This window comes from Choristoneura fumiferana, chromosome 6 (assembly GCF_025370935.1).
Source record: "Choristoneura fumiferana chromosome 6, NRCan_CFum_1, whole genome shotgun sequence".
In the NCBI taxonomy this organism is placed as follows: Eukaryota; Metazoa; Arthropoda; class Insecta; order Lepidoptera; family Tortricidae; genus Choristoneura; species Choristoneura fumiferana.
In genome coordinates this window covers 9457720-9470597 of record NC_133477.1, presented here as the reverse complement: position 1 = coordinate 9470597, position 12878 = coordinate 9457720, and the positions used below count along the sequence as shown (strand labels likewise).

Below are 12878 nucleotides of genomic sequence, written 5' to 3'. Positions count from 1 at the left end.
GGCTAGAAGCCTTTGAGATGTGGTGTTGGAAAGGATTAGCTGGACAGAATGGAAAACTAACGAAGAAGTTCTTACCATGGTCAAAGAAAAAAGAATGTTACTGGCGACCATAAATTGCTGAAGGGGAAATATGATAGGACACTTGATATTCTGACACGACAATTTCTTTCTTAACCTGCTGGAAGAAAAACGAAGTAGAGGAAGGCCATGACTGACCTATTTTGATCTATTTTAAGTGAAGGAAAGGGTGGGTGTCGTATCGTATCAGAAAGTCAAACAAATGGCCAAAGACCATGCGGAGTGGCGATTGCTCCACCGACAAGAGCATAGCTCTTCTTAAATTTAAGAATAGAGGTAGCAAAACAAAATTGCGAGTGAAAATACATATAAAAATAAAATAATAAACTTTGAATAGGTGTATAATTCCCAAAAACATAGTGAATAATTTTCACCTATCAAACCTCCCCGAAGCTTCGACTTACTTAACTTATAACTTGCACTAATACTGGCTGCAAAGTACCTGCGCGGCTCAATACTTGTTTATGCGTAACCATAGCGACCGTGGTTTATAATTCGCGTTCTGTTACACAAAATTACAGAATAAAATAATTTTGAATGTTAAGCTAACCAAATCAATAAAGACGGGGTAATTCGGCGGTGTCACGCGATGGATTCCAAGGTACGCCTCGCAATGTTATTGTGTTTTTACCATTTTCCATTTAATTAATGTTGTTGACGTGACGTGCCCTCGGGGATTGTACATCAAAGTTTGCAGCACGAAAGTAAGCACGAAGGGCACATTCCGCCCCTCGTTTTCATTTATTCATGTCTGCCTGTTTTTATCTTTAATCTGACGAGAAAGGAATGACGTTGGTCCTTATGAATATTAAATTAATATTATTGTGAAGCTATTGTGATGTTAAGATGAGTAGGTATGTAAGTTAAGCTGTGCTTAACAACAGCGTTGTGTTGATGAATTCTAGGATTAAATCAATATTTAGCTTCACAATCCAGTTTCTTCGAGTTTGTTTTGTAAATATTATATTCCTAAGTAAAAGGAGAAGATTATTCTTCGTGTACTGGTAAACTATGATAACTGGGTCTAAATTCGTGTTTTCTTCGTACATAGAATTTACTGTTTTTAATAATAAAAAAATACTTAAAATTAATAATAACTTTATCCAAATTTTTGCTGAATCGCTCGTATCGCAAACTATTAGGTGTGATTTTGATGCGCTCGTAGCAGAATAAGTAGCTAATATTTCTGTTTCAACCACATGCCAGAAGAACAAAAAATCAAAGCCGGACAGTAAAAGTCAGGCAGAAGACAGTTCAAGCGGCTCGAGCGGTAAGTAATTTACTAAGTTAACTTGATAGACTACAACAAGAACATAAGTATAAGCCTTTTTCTTCAATATGCTTGGAAATGTCCGCCAAACTATCGCAAACATAGTACTCGAAGTTCTTCCTTATAGACTGCTACAAATAAAAAAAAAAGACTTCTTCAAATTGTATGAAATTCCATTACCATGCAGGTTTTTTACTTTTTAAATTCACGTTTTGACTACGGTAAGTCAATCTAAACGGCCTGACGATCAAATTCCTTCTACCTCTTTTCTTTGTCCTAGTCTTAAATTTAATTTAGAAAGAAACAGCGTCTTTAAAATGGTCTCGAACAGTGCCATTGTTTTATTTTTATTTTGAGTTGAAGCACAATTAAAGATACCTGAATAAATGGTAACAAAAGAAAATGAATGAGGTAACTAAAAAGCGCCCGCTTTAATCTGTAATTAAGTTAGCTTCAATACATTTTTTTTTATTAAATTATTATTTCTACTAAAATGGCATTAGGCGCCGTGTCGTGTACATTAAAAAAAAACAAGTATCGATCGCGGGAAAGTATAAGGAAAGTATAACTTTTTAAAACCGTGCCTGAGCATTTAATTTAATATTTTGCTTTATTTCCTAGCATTAAATATTGGAGAAAAGCCATATACATGCCTCAGCGGAAATGGCAATTCGTTGATTCGTATTTATTGAACTCTAATCATCCACGAATTGCAGTTTCTCGGCCTCGGCAGTAATGTACTATTATTCGTTTACCATAGTGGCGAACATTCAGAGTTGTGCCCATCTATCGTTGCAATAAAATACTTTAGTGAATAAACTTCAAATTCATGACGCGTCGAAGAAAAATAAAAGGTACGGTTTGCGGTTTATGACGCGGCCCGCGGATTGATTGCTTGAATGTATTAAGTAGGTACGATGCGCGAGTGTGAAAATAACAAAAAAAACTGATATGGAAAATGGGCATACAAATAGGTAAAAGAACAGAACTAATAATATAAGGAGTAGAAAACGTCATGCTTGTACCTATTTCTTTTTATAACCAATGTCGCCGCGCCCTCGCCTTTATTTTGCCTCTTTTCTATAGGTATTTTTTAAAATACTTTACTAAACTATGATACTTACCAGTTAATAAACTTGAGCGGCTTCACGTTACAGGCTGAGCTAATAAAAATGTAAAAAAACCGGCCAAGAGCGTCTCCGACACGCCCAAGATAGGGTTCCGTAGCCATTACGAAAAAAAACAAGTAATATTATGTGCGCTTTAACACCGTTAAAACACTTACTAAAAGAAAAAAGAGCGTATCTTCACGGCACTTACGTTTTTTTGTTGAGAAGCGCAGTTTTTCGGCAATAACTCAAAAACGGTATATCCGATCATGTTGAAACCAATTTTCATTAAAAGTATTTATTAAGCGTTACCTTTCCATATTTTGGACAAACGGATTACAAGAAGAAGAAGAGGGGGCGGACACAATTTTTGCTACTTTGGAAGCGATTATTTCCAGAAATCTTTACTTAATCAAAAAACTTTTTGGCAAACCTTAATGTGCCACACGTTACTGCGAGTTAATTTTTTTTTTCAATTTCTGTTACGTGTATGGACTGACCCCCCCCCCCCTATAAATATTTATTTGTGATATTTAACTACAAAACTAAATAGCGGCTTTGACAAGACATCTGTACTCCAAATTTCATTGATATACATCTTGTAGTTTTCGAGTAAAATGCCTGTGACGTACGGACGGACGGACAGACAGACAGACAGACGGACTTGACGAAACTATAAGGGTTTCGTTTTTGCCATTTTGGCTCCGGAACCCTAAAAAAACAGATCTCGTACGAAATCGTGAGCAAAGCTCCCGTGACATTTAATATTCATTTTATCATTCGCTCTGAGATTAAGAACCGTTGGTGATCATAAAATTTCAATATATTTTCTTAATCATGCTTCAGTAAGTGAAGCCGATGACGATGATGACGAGGATGATCAAATTGGCAAAAAAGTGGGTGCGGCATCCATCACAGTCGATAGAGATGAGTACTTGCAAGCCCATCGGGATCTCACGTTCGATTGCAACCAACTGCAACTGAAGAACAATATTCTACATCGAAGACTGGCCGAATACTACAAGTAAGATTTCTCTGAAGTATTAAATGCAAGTAATGGTAAACTAACCCTACATTATGTGCTGGATATATTGTGTAAGTTTATACTTAGTACCTGTCTAAGTTTTTCTTACTTATGCTTACATTATCATCTAATCTACATTTACAATAGACCAACCTACTAAATTTCAAGTCAATCCGATCATTGAATGTAGATCAGGATTAGCTTGCAAGATTTGAAGCAAACTAACAAATATGCGTGGTGAAGTTACTGAAGTTGACCGACATATTCTTTAGTATACTCGTATATAAAAATGTGGACGTAAAGGTGCATTACGAAGAGTTTTTCAAATTTCCATGGAAAAGAAAGCTAGCAATCCTTCGACAGATGTGAAGTTGTGGGATAAAGCTAGTTGAGAATAAAACTGTTTTTTTTTTTCTCTTACAGAAAGCGAAAACTTGACCATGTATTGAAACCTCTTGAGAATTCTCAGGATTTAGAAGAAAAGTATCAAGAAAAATTGTTATCGTATGAAAATTTAAAAAAAGACCAGGAAAGGGAAATTGCCGATGTAAGATTTTGAATTCTGTTTTCAGTCACTACTCGTACCCATGATATTTTCGATAATCCAGGTCGTAAATATCCCTTTTAAGTAATCCAATAGGTAAATAATAGGTATTACATTAATGTAATTTCGTTTAACTTATTCAAGAGTGGATTTCTTTCCTAGATAAAATCCAAAGTCCATGCAGTTGAAATGCAATATTCGGAGAAGTTGGAGTATGCAGAAAGCAAGTTTGATGATCTTCAAACATATGAGCGTACTACAGGCTCCGGTCTCATATATTCTAAAAAAGGAAAACCAATCGCCGATAAGGTAAAAATTTGTATTACGATACCTACTAGTTGTATGTCACTCTTGATTAAAATTGTCTCACGTGAACTTTTCTGCACGACGTTTGAGGATTCTTCTAGCCTCGTCTCACTTTCTGTCAAATGTATTTAAAGATGCAAGTAAAACATTATTTTCAGACTGTGCAACGTTTTCTGACTCTCCAAAGACGAAAGGGGGAGCAGTCTTCAGCTCTCCGCCTCCGCTATATCAGAGCCCGGAATGCCGTTGCAGAACTGGATACTATCATCAGGAAACTGGAAACATTGGGACCAGGGCTTTACGTGGCTCAGTACGAACAACTCCATATCGATAACCAAAATTATATGAGTAAAATTGAAGGTAACTAAAACAAATATGACAGTTACGAGAACGGATCATGAAAAAACTACATATAGTGTTTTAACTTCAAGCTTTAATTACTTCTCTGTAGGCTCAATGATTAGTCAAATTAAATTTCATGTCAGTAAATTTCACGGAAGAATAAAAACAAGGTAAATTTAGGTATCTGTCTTCAAAATTTAACTTCACAAAAATGGTACCTACTGAAATGCAACAACATTTTTTTTATACCTTACTTGGTTTTCCTCACAATGCCTAGTTAAAATGTTGCCGTGTATTACATATTAACCCTTTACCAGGCGAAGGGATATATTCCTCCCACATCTTATATCGGTTACCGTAGTCAGGTTTCAACTCCAAACCTCCTACAAAATATTTTGTCAATCCCTAAAAATAGTATTTTATGATCCTCATTCACAAAACGCTTCTAAATCGCGTAATATATCATTGGCAGCCGTTTAAATTCATTTAAACTCTAATTTCAGTAAACTACGGAGAAATTCGAACACTTTCCTTAATTTCTATGAAATAGGTCGCACATTTTTTTGATATTTTGTAGATTTTGAGTGTTGAAAGGTAATTTAATCGTAAACATTGCTAAATATTCATGCATTATTGTGTATGACCAGAATTAGGTTGTCGGTTGACACTGTCCCATGGCCTTATTAGAGTTTAACTTTGCGGGAGCTATTCTTCCCATGACCCGGTAATTGGATTTAAACAGCTGCCAAAAATACATTATTGGATTTTGAAGCGTGCCGTGAATGAAAATCATAAAATAATGTTTTCAGTGATTGATATAATGTTTCGTAGTAGATTTGGAGTTAAACCTTGACTTTGATAACCAATATTAGATATGGGAGGAATATATCCCTTCGCCTGATCAAAAATATAATAAGACAAAATCAAGTATGACAAATTGACAATTAAATACTTAGATAGGCGATGGGATAACCGTAACCCACATTTTTATTTCTGGTTTAAAGGAACATCTCCGACTTTCGTAAATACATTTATGCAAGGCGTTCAATACGGTTGTAACAGAATATAAAGTACGTATGAAGACACGCTAGTTCTTAGGGGCCTGGTAAAGGGTTAATTAGCGAATGAAATAATCATTTGTCTACCGCAGATCTCTAAGTGGACAAAAACATCATTGTCAACACGAAACTAATTTCAACGGTCACTCTATATATAAAAACACTAATTAAGTGGGAAGCGTAGGTATCATTACTGCCTCGCAAACCTAAAAACCGACTGACAACAAACAAACAAACAACAAACGGATGAAACCGTCATTAATTCGTTCTTTATTTCATCTAAGCCAAAAATAACTTTCTTGTGATCAGAACGAGAGGATGAGCTCATCAAAAACCGCAGTAAATGTACTGAGCATAACCAGATCTTGGCACATATCAGGGAGAAGATGCACCACACAGATGAAATTATAGACATCACGGAGTGCGACCTCGGGGACGCCGAGATAGAATACCTCCGAGCACGGGAGGATCTCGGCATTGTAAAAGTAAGATAACAACTAGGTTATATTCATGCGATTTAAATACAACACATTAAACACACTTTCTCGAATTGTGCAAGGCTCTTTCCACGTACACTTGTAAGCGTACACCTGTCTAATATTTCACAAATAGTATACTTTTTGATGTGTGCACTTTTCAAAACGTAAATTTTCTCAAATGGACTCTTTTTTTTCAAAACACATCACAATAAATATATACAGTATGTAACAGAGCGAAAGGCAAGGCACGCAAGGCAAAGGGAAAGATTGATGATAAAGTGGAGTATGTTGTAATAACAAACTTTTTATTAACTTGTATTTGCTTTTTTTTAATTTGCTCAATCCCAACATGACTTTAGGGCCTCTTATTTGCAGTCGGTTAAAGATTCTTGTAACATTCTGTAGAAACAGTATGACGCTGTTTATTAACGTAAACAAACTAATCAAAACCAATCCACATATCAGATTACTGCAATTTCAACTATGACCGCACTACTACACTACTGCCTACAGTACCAAACACTAACCACTTTCTGTAATAATCGTTATCTGTCTATTATTCTATAACCGAGATTATTATTCATTAAGTACATGGATTTCGCATTACATGGATTTCGCATAACATTGTAGTTCACTTTGACCAAACTTTGACATTTTAGATAATTTGTCACCTTGTTAAAGCCTTGTTATTGTTATATTGAAAGAGGTAAGGTTAAATCACTTATTTGGACTTTTTTCTTTAAGTCAAAGAGTATTATTACTATATACAAACTTTAAATTGAAACTTCAAGTCCAGGTTTGACGTTCGTGTGTCAGATAAAATCTACAGATAAATTTAATTTAAAAATACTAATAATGCCTTTCAACTTTTCTTCGGCAAAACTTGTGCGTGTGGTCCTTGTTTACGGAGAGTGTAGAAGTAACGGGAATGCCGCTCTTCGTCTGTACTCGGAGAGGTTTCCCGCACGTAGGCAACTCAAAAACGCCCGTGTGATCGTCAATGCGATTATCGGTCTACGAAAAACAACTCGCCGGTGCCGATTAACCGAGAAGGGCCTCGACGACTTCACGGTGAGAGGATAGCAGGTATTGGACCATTTTCACAACCAACCGGGTCCTAGAGACGTGCAGGACGCATTTTAGGCATAACATTATCAGCTACTATCTATGTCATTTTATTAGTTGTCATTGATAAGATTGTAAATAAATAATACAGGAGGTTATAAAATAATGTTTTTTTTCACTACCACAAAAAGATGCTAAATTTCCACAAGCCAGGCACCAAAATCATATTTGTGGTCTAAAATTAATCAAATGGGTCTCTTTCTTTGCCTCTCATTTTGATACATACTGTATATTCATATATTCATGCAGCATTTAAAAAAACAGATATGCATTAAAAATAACACGAAAATAGTGACATTACCTTTGCATTGAAATAAAACATGAGTAAGTAATTTTCATCTAGAATAATGCACTAACTGGGATAATAAATCATTTGAAAAAGCACCTATGTATTAAAAAGCTGCTTGTTCAAATTTATTTATTGAACCCAGATAGCTCCAGATAATTATGCAAAGATCGTATCAAATACGGTCAATCCTAACCGTCTTTGCATATCTGGGGTCTATAAAGTCAGGTAACTACCGCACTTAGGTTATAATAAAGCTTTCAGCTACAAGAGGGGTACCTAACGGTGTAATCTTCCAAATACTTCCAATACTGAGCATACAGAAGTACCTACCTACTCAACCCTCGCTGCGTGAGTCGTCTTACACTTAGCCCGTGTCATTAAATTAATTTCAATTATTCAATTCAGACAATATCCATTTCGTTAATTCTCGTTTCGTCTTCGTTTCCGTAAATAATTTTCGCATCAATACAATGACTTTTTTTCTATATCACAATAGTAGGCGATACAGAAAACTGGTACAGTCAAGTGCAAAAATAAGTATCTATTCGAACCACTCAAAAATATGTTACTACGGCCTTATTGCGTCGCAATAAGAGTCTGTGGTACTTATTTTTGAAACTTTGAATAAATTCATATTTTACACTTGACTGTACCTACACATTTACCAGGTTGGTCATGTGATAGTCGTTTTAGTTAAGTTAATAAATATTGAAATGAATCTACCTTTATCTGTTGTAAATAATACAAATTAGAAGCTTGACTGAGATGCTACTAACTTACCTAATAATCAGCTTGAATGCCTTTGGTAACTTTTGTGAGGACCTGTCTTTTTCATAAATTTTATGTTTACTCAAACTAGAACCGCCGCGACCGACTGCGATGGTCTCTGGAGACGGAGCGACTGAAGGCTGGCCTACTCACAAGGAAAGACCTGTTGCGTGACTTTCAAGACGCCACCGAAAAGGTAAATAGTACGGTATTTGACAACTCCTGATTTTGCCATATCTTAATATTATTATGAAAATATAGATATACAGATAGTGTTTAGCGAAGAGAAAATTTAATAGGTTGAAAATTGGATTTATAGTGATTTTTTGAAAAATCTATATACCTGTCTCTTTCTCAAACGCTTTTCTCTATGAAGCAAGTATGGCGGTACTGGCGTGTGACGTCACATGCCAGTATGTTTTTCTCTGTCTAACCTTGAATTTCAAACCCTCATAACTTTGTTATTTGTAAAGGTAGCTTAAAAATTGTTTTTCTATTCGATAACAGGCATTGTGTAGTTTTAATTTATAAAACATATTTATACAAAATATTCAAATACCGTATTATGTTGACTTTAACCATTCAATTTATTTTACTTAAGTTGTACGCATGCGTTCACCATTCGATCCAGCAGTTGAATTGAAATTCCTGGATTTTACTAAATTCCCCAAAATTACCTACACATCCGTGGGTTAAATTAACGTTGTCTATAAAACACCTGCTCCAAATCCCATATTCTGATCCTAGTGGTTGAAATTTCGATATTGATCCTATCCCAATCCCGTAGAAATTTTGGGATAAAAAGTAGCCTGTGTTATTATAGATCAACTCAAATTTTATTTAAATTCAAGTAGCCGTTTTAGCGTGAAGGAGCGACAATCACACACGGTTTTAAGCATTCCCTGCCAGCATATTAGCAAAATATCGGACTCAGTGCCTCAAGTGTACTGAGTTTGAAAGGTTTTCACCACGTTTTTATAAACTTGAATTAGGTCATTAAGACACTGGGCGTAGTTCTCGAAATTTATGAACCCTTGTTGTTTAAGGCAGCGGGCGAACGACGACACGCTTATTTTAGGCCCAATACTGTAAATGAGGTAATATTACTATTACTTATGTGATATTTATTCAACGTATCTTGTTCAGGTCGTGATAATGCGAGAAAATAAGAAACGCCTGGAAGAACTTATTAGCAAAACCACGAAACAAGTGAGAGAAGCCCGCCGGCTCACGCAGGCAGTACACAACGCTCCGGAAGAAGTTGATCCTTTTGATGACTTTTGAAGGGCCGCCAACACGGACCCAAAGCAAAGCCAACGAGACGATAATACTTTGTCCTTAATTTACACGTCATTAATAATCTTGCTCCTTTTCTCTTTCTTCCCATATTTACCTCTTCTCGTTGTCTTTAGTTACTTTATTTAAATTTATGAGGTTAGTCAACCTTTCTTGCGTGTTATAAATACGTGCTAACTTTGAATTTTATGTCAAAGATTTAGTCTGCCTAAATCAGTCAGTCCGTTATATTATAACACATTCATTGCTAGGTAACGCCGTATGTTTGCGTCTTGTGTCTTGCAGGAATTTAAACATAACGGTTGTGCTGTGCAGTTAGTGACTCGCAGATTCGGATAGACACTGACTACTTAACTGAATTTATTGGTTAATTTCTCAAATATTGCCAATTTCATTTTCAGCTGCGATAAGCAAGAAAATTGGTTGGCAGGTGGGTTGAATGATACTAAGCTTAGGGTCACTTGTACAGTCCAGGGTTATCCCGGGTTAAGGACGACAAGTCCATACGTTTTGACACAACTTTACCCTTTTTTGATGTGGGAAATGCACCTTATCTATCGAACATGGGATATTACGAGATACTCACTAAAAACAACATGAAAACCTGGGTCAACAGTTGAGTCGGGGTTAAGTAGCTAGTTAACCTAGGCCTGTGTAAGCCCTACTAACTATTAGCCCTATTAACTTAATTTCTTCATAATTTGTCTGAAAACTTCCGTGTGCTCTGGCACTCTTAAATTCTTCTATGCAGTTCAGTACAAGACTGACATATTCAAAGATTGTACAGTCGAGGGAACTGAATCACGTACAGTCAAGTGTATATATAAATTATTCAAAGTTTCAAAAATGTGCCACACTCTTATTCCGACGCAAAATGGCAGTAGTAACATATTTTTGAGTTGTTCGAATAGATACTTATTTTTGCACTTGACTGTACCAGGGTAGAACCTTTTTATAACCAATTTCGCTATGCTTTCTTTGGCGAATTTACGTGTACGTGACCTGCTGGTACTTGATTCAGTTTCCTCGATTGCAGTTTACTCGATATTTGTTAAAACACCCAGTTTATATTATTTGAGTTAATTTATTCCAGTAGCACCATTACATTTCCGAGCCACTGGCCTCACGAGTAGATCGAGCGCCACCTACCTAATGCAATTGTAAAGATTATACTTGAAGTACAAGGTAAATCAATTGGGTCTAATTATATTTTATGATGACTAGGCCAATATTCTAAAAGGGTAAGTAAGGGTAAGGGTAAGTTTAGAATATTGCGGCTGTTTCTTAGCTTACCAACTTATTTGTAATTTTGCTCTTTTAGAAAAAGGTATTCGTTTTAGGTTTATATTAATCAATGCCAATCTATCTTATTTTACATTGTTACCTTTACTAGGTAATTAATCATAGTAATCATGTACATTTAATTTGTATTGAAATATAAAAAAAAACGGCCACAGTCATGTTCGTTTCAATAAAATATAAATTCATATACAATCGTTTTTATTTGTTAACACTTTATAAAAAACGTTTTGTCACACTACAATACACGGTCAAAAATATTTTATATTTGTTTACTTATTGAAATGGCTTATTTCTTTACATTCAAGGCACTGGGTTAATTATATTAAAGGCACTTTTTTCTTATCGTTGACTAGTTTCAAATTGTTATGCCGGTTTTACTTAAACTTAACAAAAAAACAGTTACAATTAAATTGTAATAATAATAAAATAATGTATTGTACTTAAAAGACAAAATGTCACATATTATTATCAACTATTACACACAGAGATTTGATTACAGTTTATTGGCTCTGTGCACGACATCAGCGCCACCTATCGTCCGCTACTTTGCTGGCTCTGAGTCTGAGGCTCGACGTTTGAAATTTCATCGCGAGATACAAAAATCAAATCTATCACGTATTAATTTTTATAATACCTACAAAATTACTGTGAATTACTGTGGTTTGAGTGAACAAAGGGTTGTGAATTCATTTTAGTTCATTAAAATTGAACGAGGTAAGTATTATTTATTCAAAGGGTGTGTTTTATTTTGGTTATGTCAGGGTTTTATTTACTTCATGTTTAGTTGTACTTTTACTGAAAAACAAAAAGAAAAGCTACTTTAATCTGTCATCTCCCAGGATAACAGGATCAAAGGAATTTGGGCACAAATTTGTGCCTCTGGGAGAGGACAGGTTAATAGTTCTTTCAAATAAAAGTGAACATATATAATTTGTTCTCGTATTGCTAGTAACAAATTAAATATCGTTTTCAGATCAAAATGAGTACAATTTTGAAGACCGGTTTTGTGAGTTCACTCAATACCAAATTTCAACCACAAACCGTTTCAAAAGGAAAATTGCTGGTATCTGCTGGACATGTCCGGGATGTGGAGGAATTAAGAACAAAACAGAGACATTTCAATAATTCAAGCTCGCACCATAAAACAAACATCTATTACTAAAATTAGGTCTAAACAAATTTCTTAGTTAATGACAGATTCATATGAGTATGACAGATAACAAAGCCTACATTATTTCTACTTTTGGCCACTATATGAGCGCTGCGATAGATTTCATTACCCCCACCTAGTACTTCGCACCCAGCCAACTAAAGCGCATTATACAGCAAAACATGTTGTCATGTTATTTGACTGATTGTCATTGACCGGTGAATTTTACTACATGAACAGGAAACAATCGAACATAAGAACTTTTTCATTTTTAATTACAAGCTTTTGTACTGACTTTACTACTTAATATTGTCGTCCAAACTACATAGGTAATCCGTACTGAGTTTCAAATTGCTGCCCATTAACTGTTGATGAGTTCCATCGTGCGAGACGATCCAGGCTTGACTTGACCACCAGGGTTTCACTATCAGATTAAATTATTATACTGTCATCAAATTTACACAAGTATGCCAAATTCCAGTTTAATCCGATGCCAGAGTGATTCAAAAATAGTTTACCTACATTATGCTTACCTAACCTTCATACGAACGTTGCATTGTTAACCCATTCAGTACCATTGATACCCATCGGCGTTTTGGTGGACCCTAATTAATGTCACAGACGACGATGGGCGTCAACAAAAATTGGGGGTCCACCGGATTGCTACCACCATCTGCTCGCTAATCCTACCGTGAAGCAGCAGTGCTTGCACTGTTGTGTTTTCGGCGTGGAGAGGAA

At 35.5% G+C, this 12878-nt stretch overlaps 1 protein-coding gene across 3 annotated transcripts in view; it reads left to right on the top strand.

Annotated features, from left to right (window-relative positions):
* Nucleotides 1–514: 514 nt before the first annotated feature.
* Nucleotides 515–12878, top strand: part of LOC141428987 (cilia- and flagella-associated protein 184-like) — a 35637-nt gene continuing 23273 nt past the window's right edge. The window contains exons 1-9 of one of the 3 annotated variants that reach the window (XM_074089108.1): nucleotides 515–679; nucleotides 1285–1348; nucleotides 3304–3481; nucleotides 3905–4028; nucleotides 4188–4334; nucleotides 4490–4691; nucleotides 6041–6216; nucleotides 8484–8588; nucleotides 9539–9777. In XM_074089108.1, the coding sequence (XP_073945209.1) occupies nucleotides 668–679; nucleotides 1285–1348; nucleotides 3304–3481; nucleotides 3905–4028; nucleotides 4188–4334; nucleotides 4490–4691; nucleotides 6041–6216; nucleotides 8484–8588; nucleotides 9539–9676 (1146 nt within the window). In that variant the 5' untranslated portion in view covers nucleotides 515–667 and the 3' untranslated portion in view covers nucleotides 9677–9777. Of the gene's footprint in view, nucleotides 680–1284; nucleotides 1349–3303; nucleotides 3482–3904; nucleotides 4029–4187; nucleotides 4335–4489; nucleotides 4692–6040; nucleotides 6217–8483; nucleotides 8589–9538; nucleotides 9778–12878 lie in introns of those variants that run through there. The other 2 variants (XM_074089109.1, XM_074089107.1) reach the window with 2 other exon arrangements.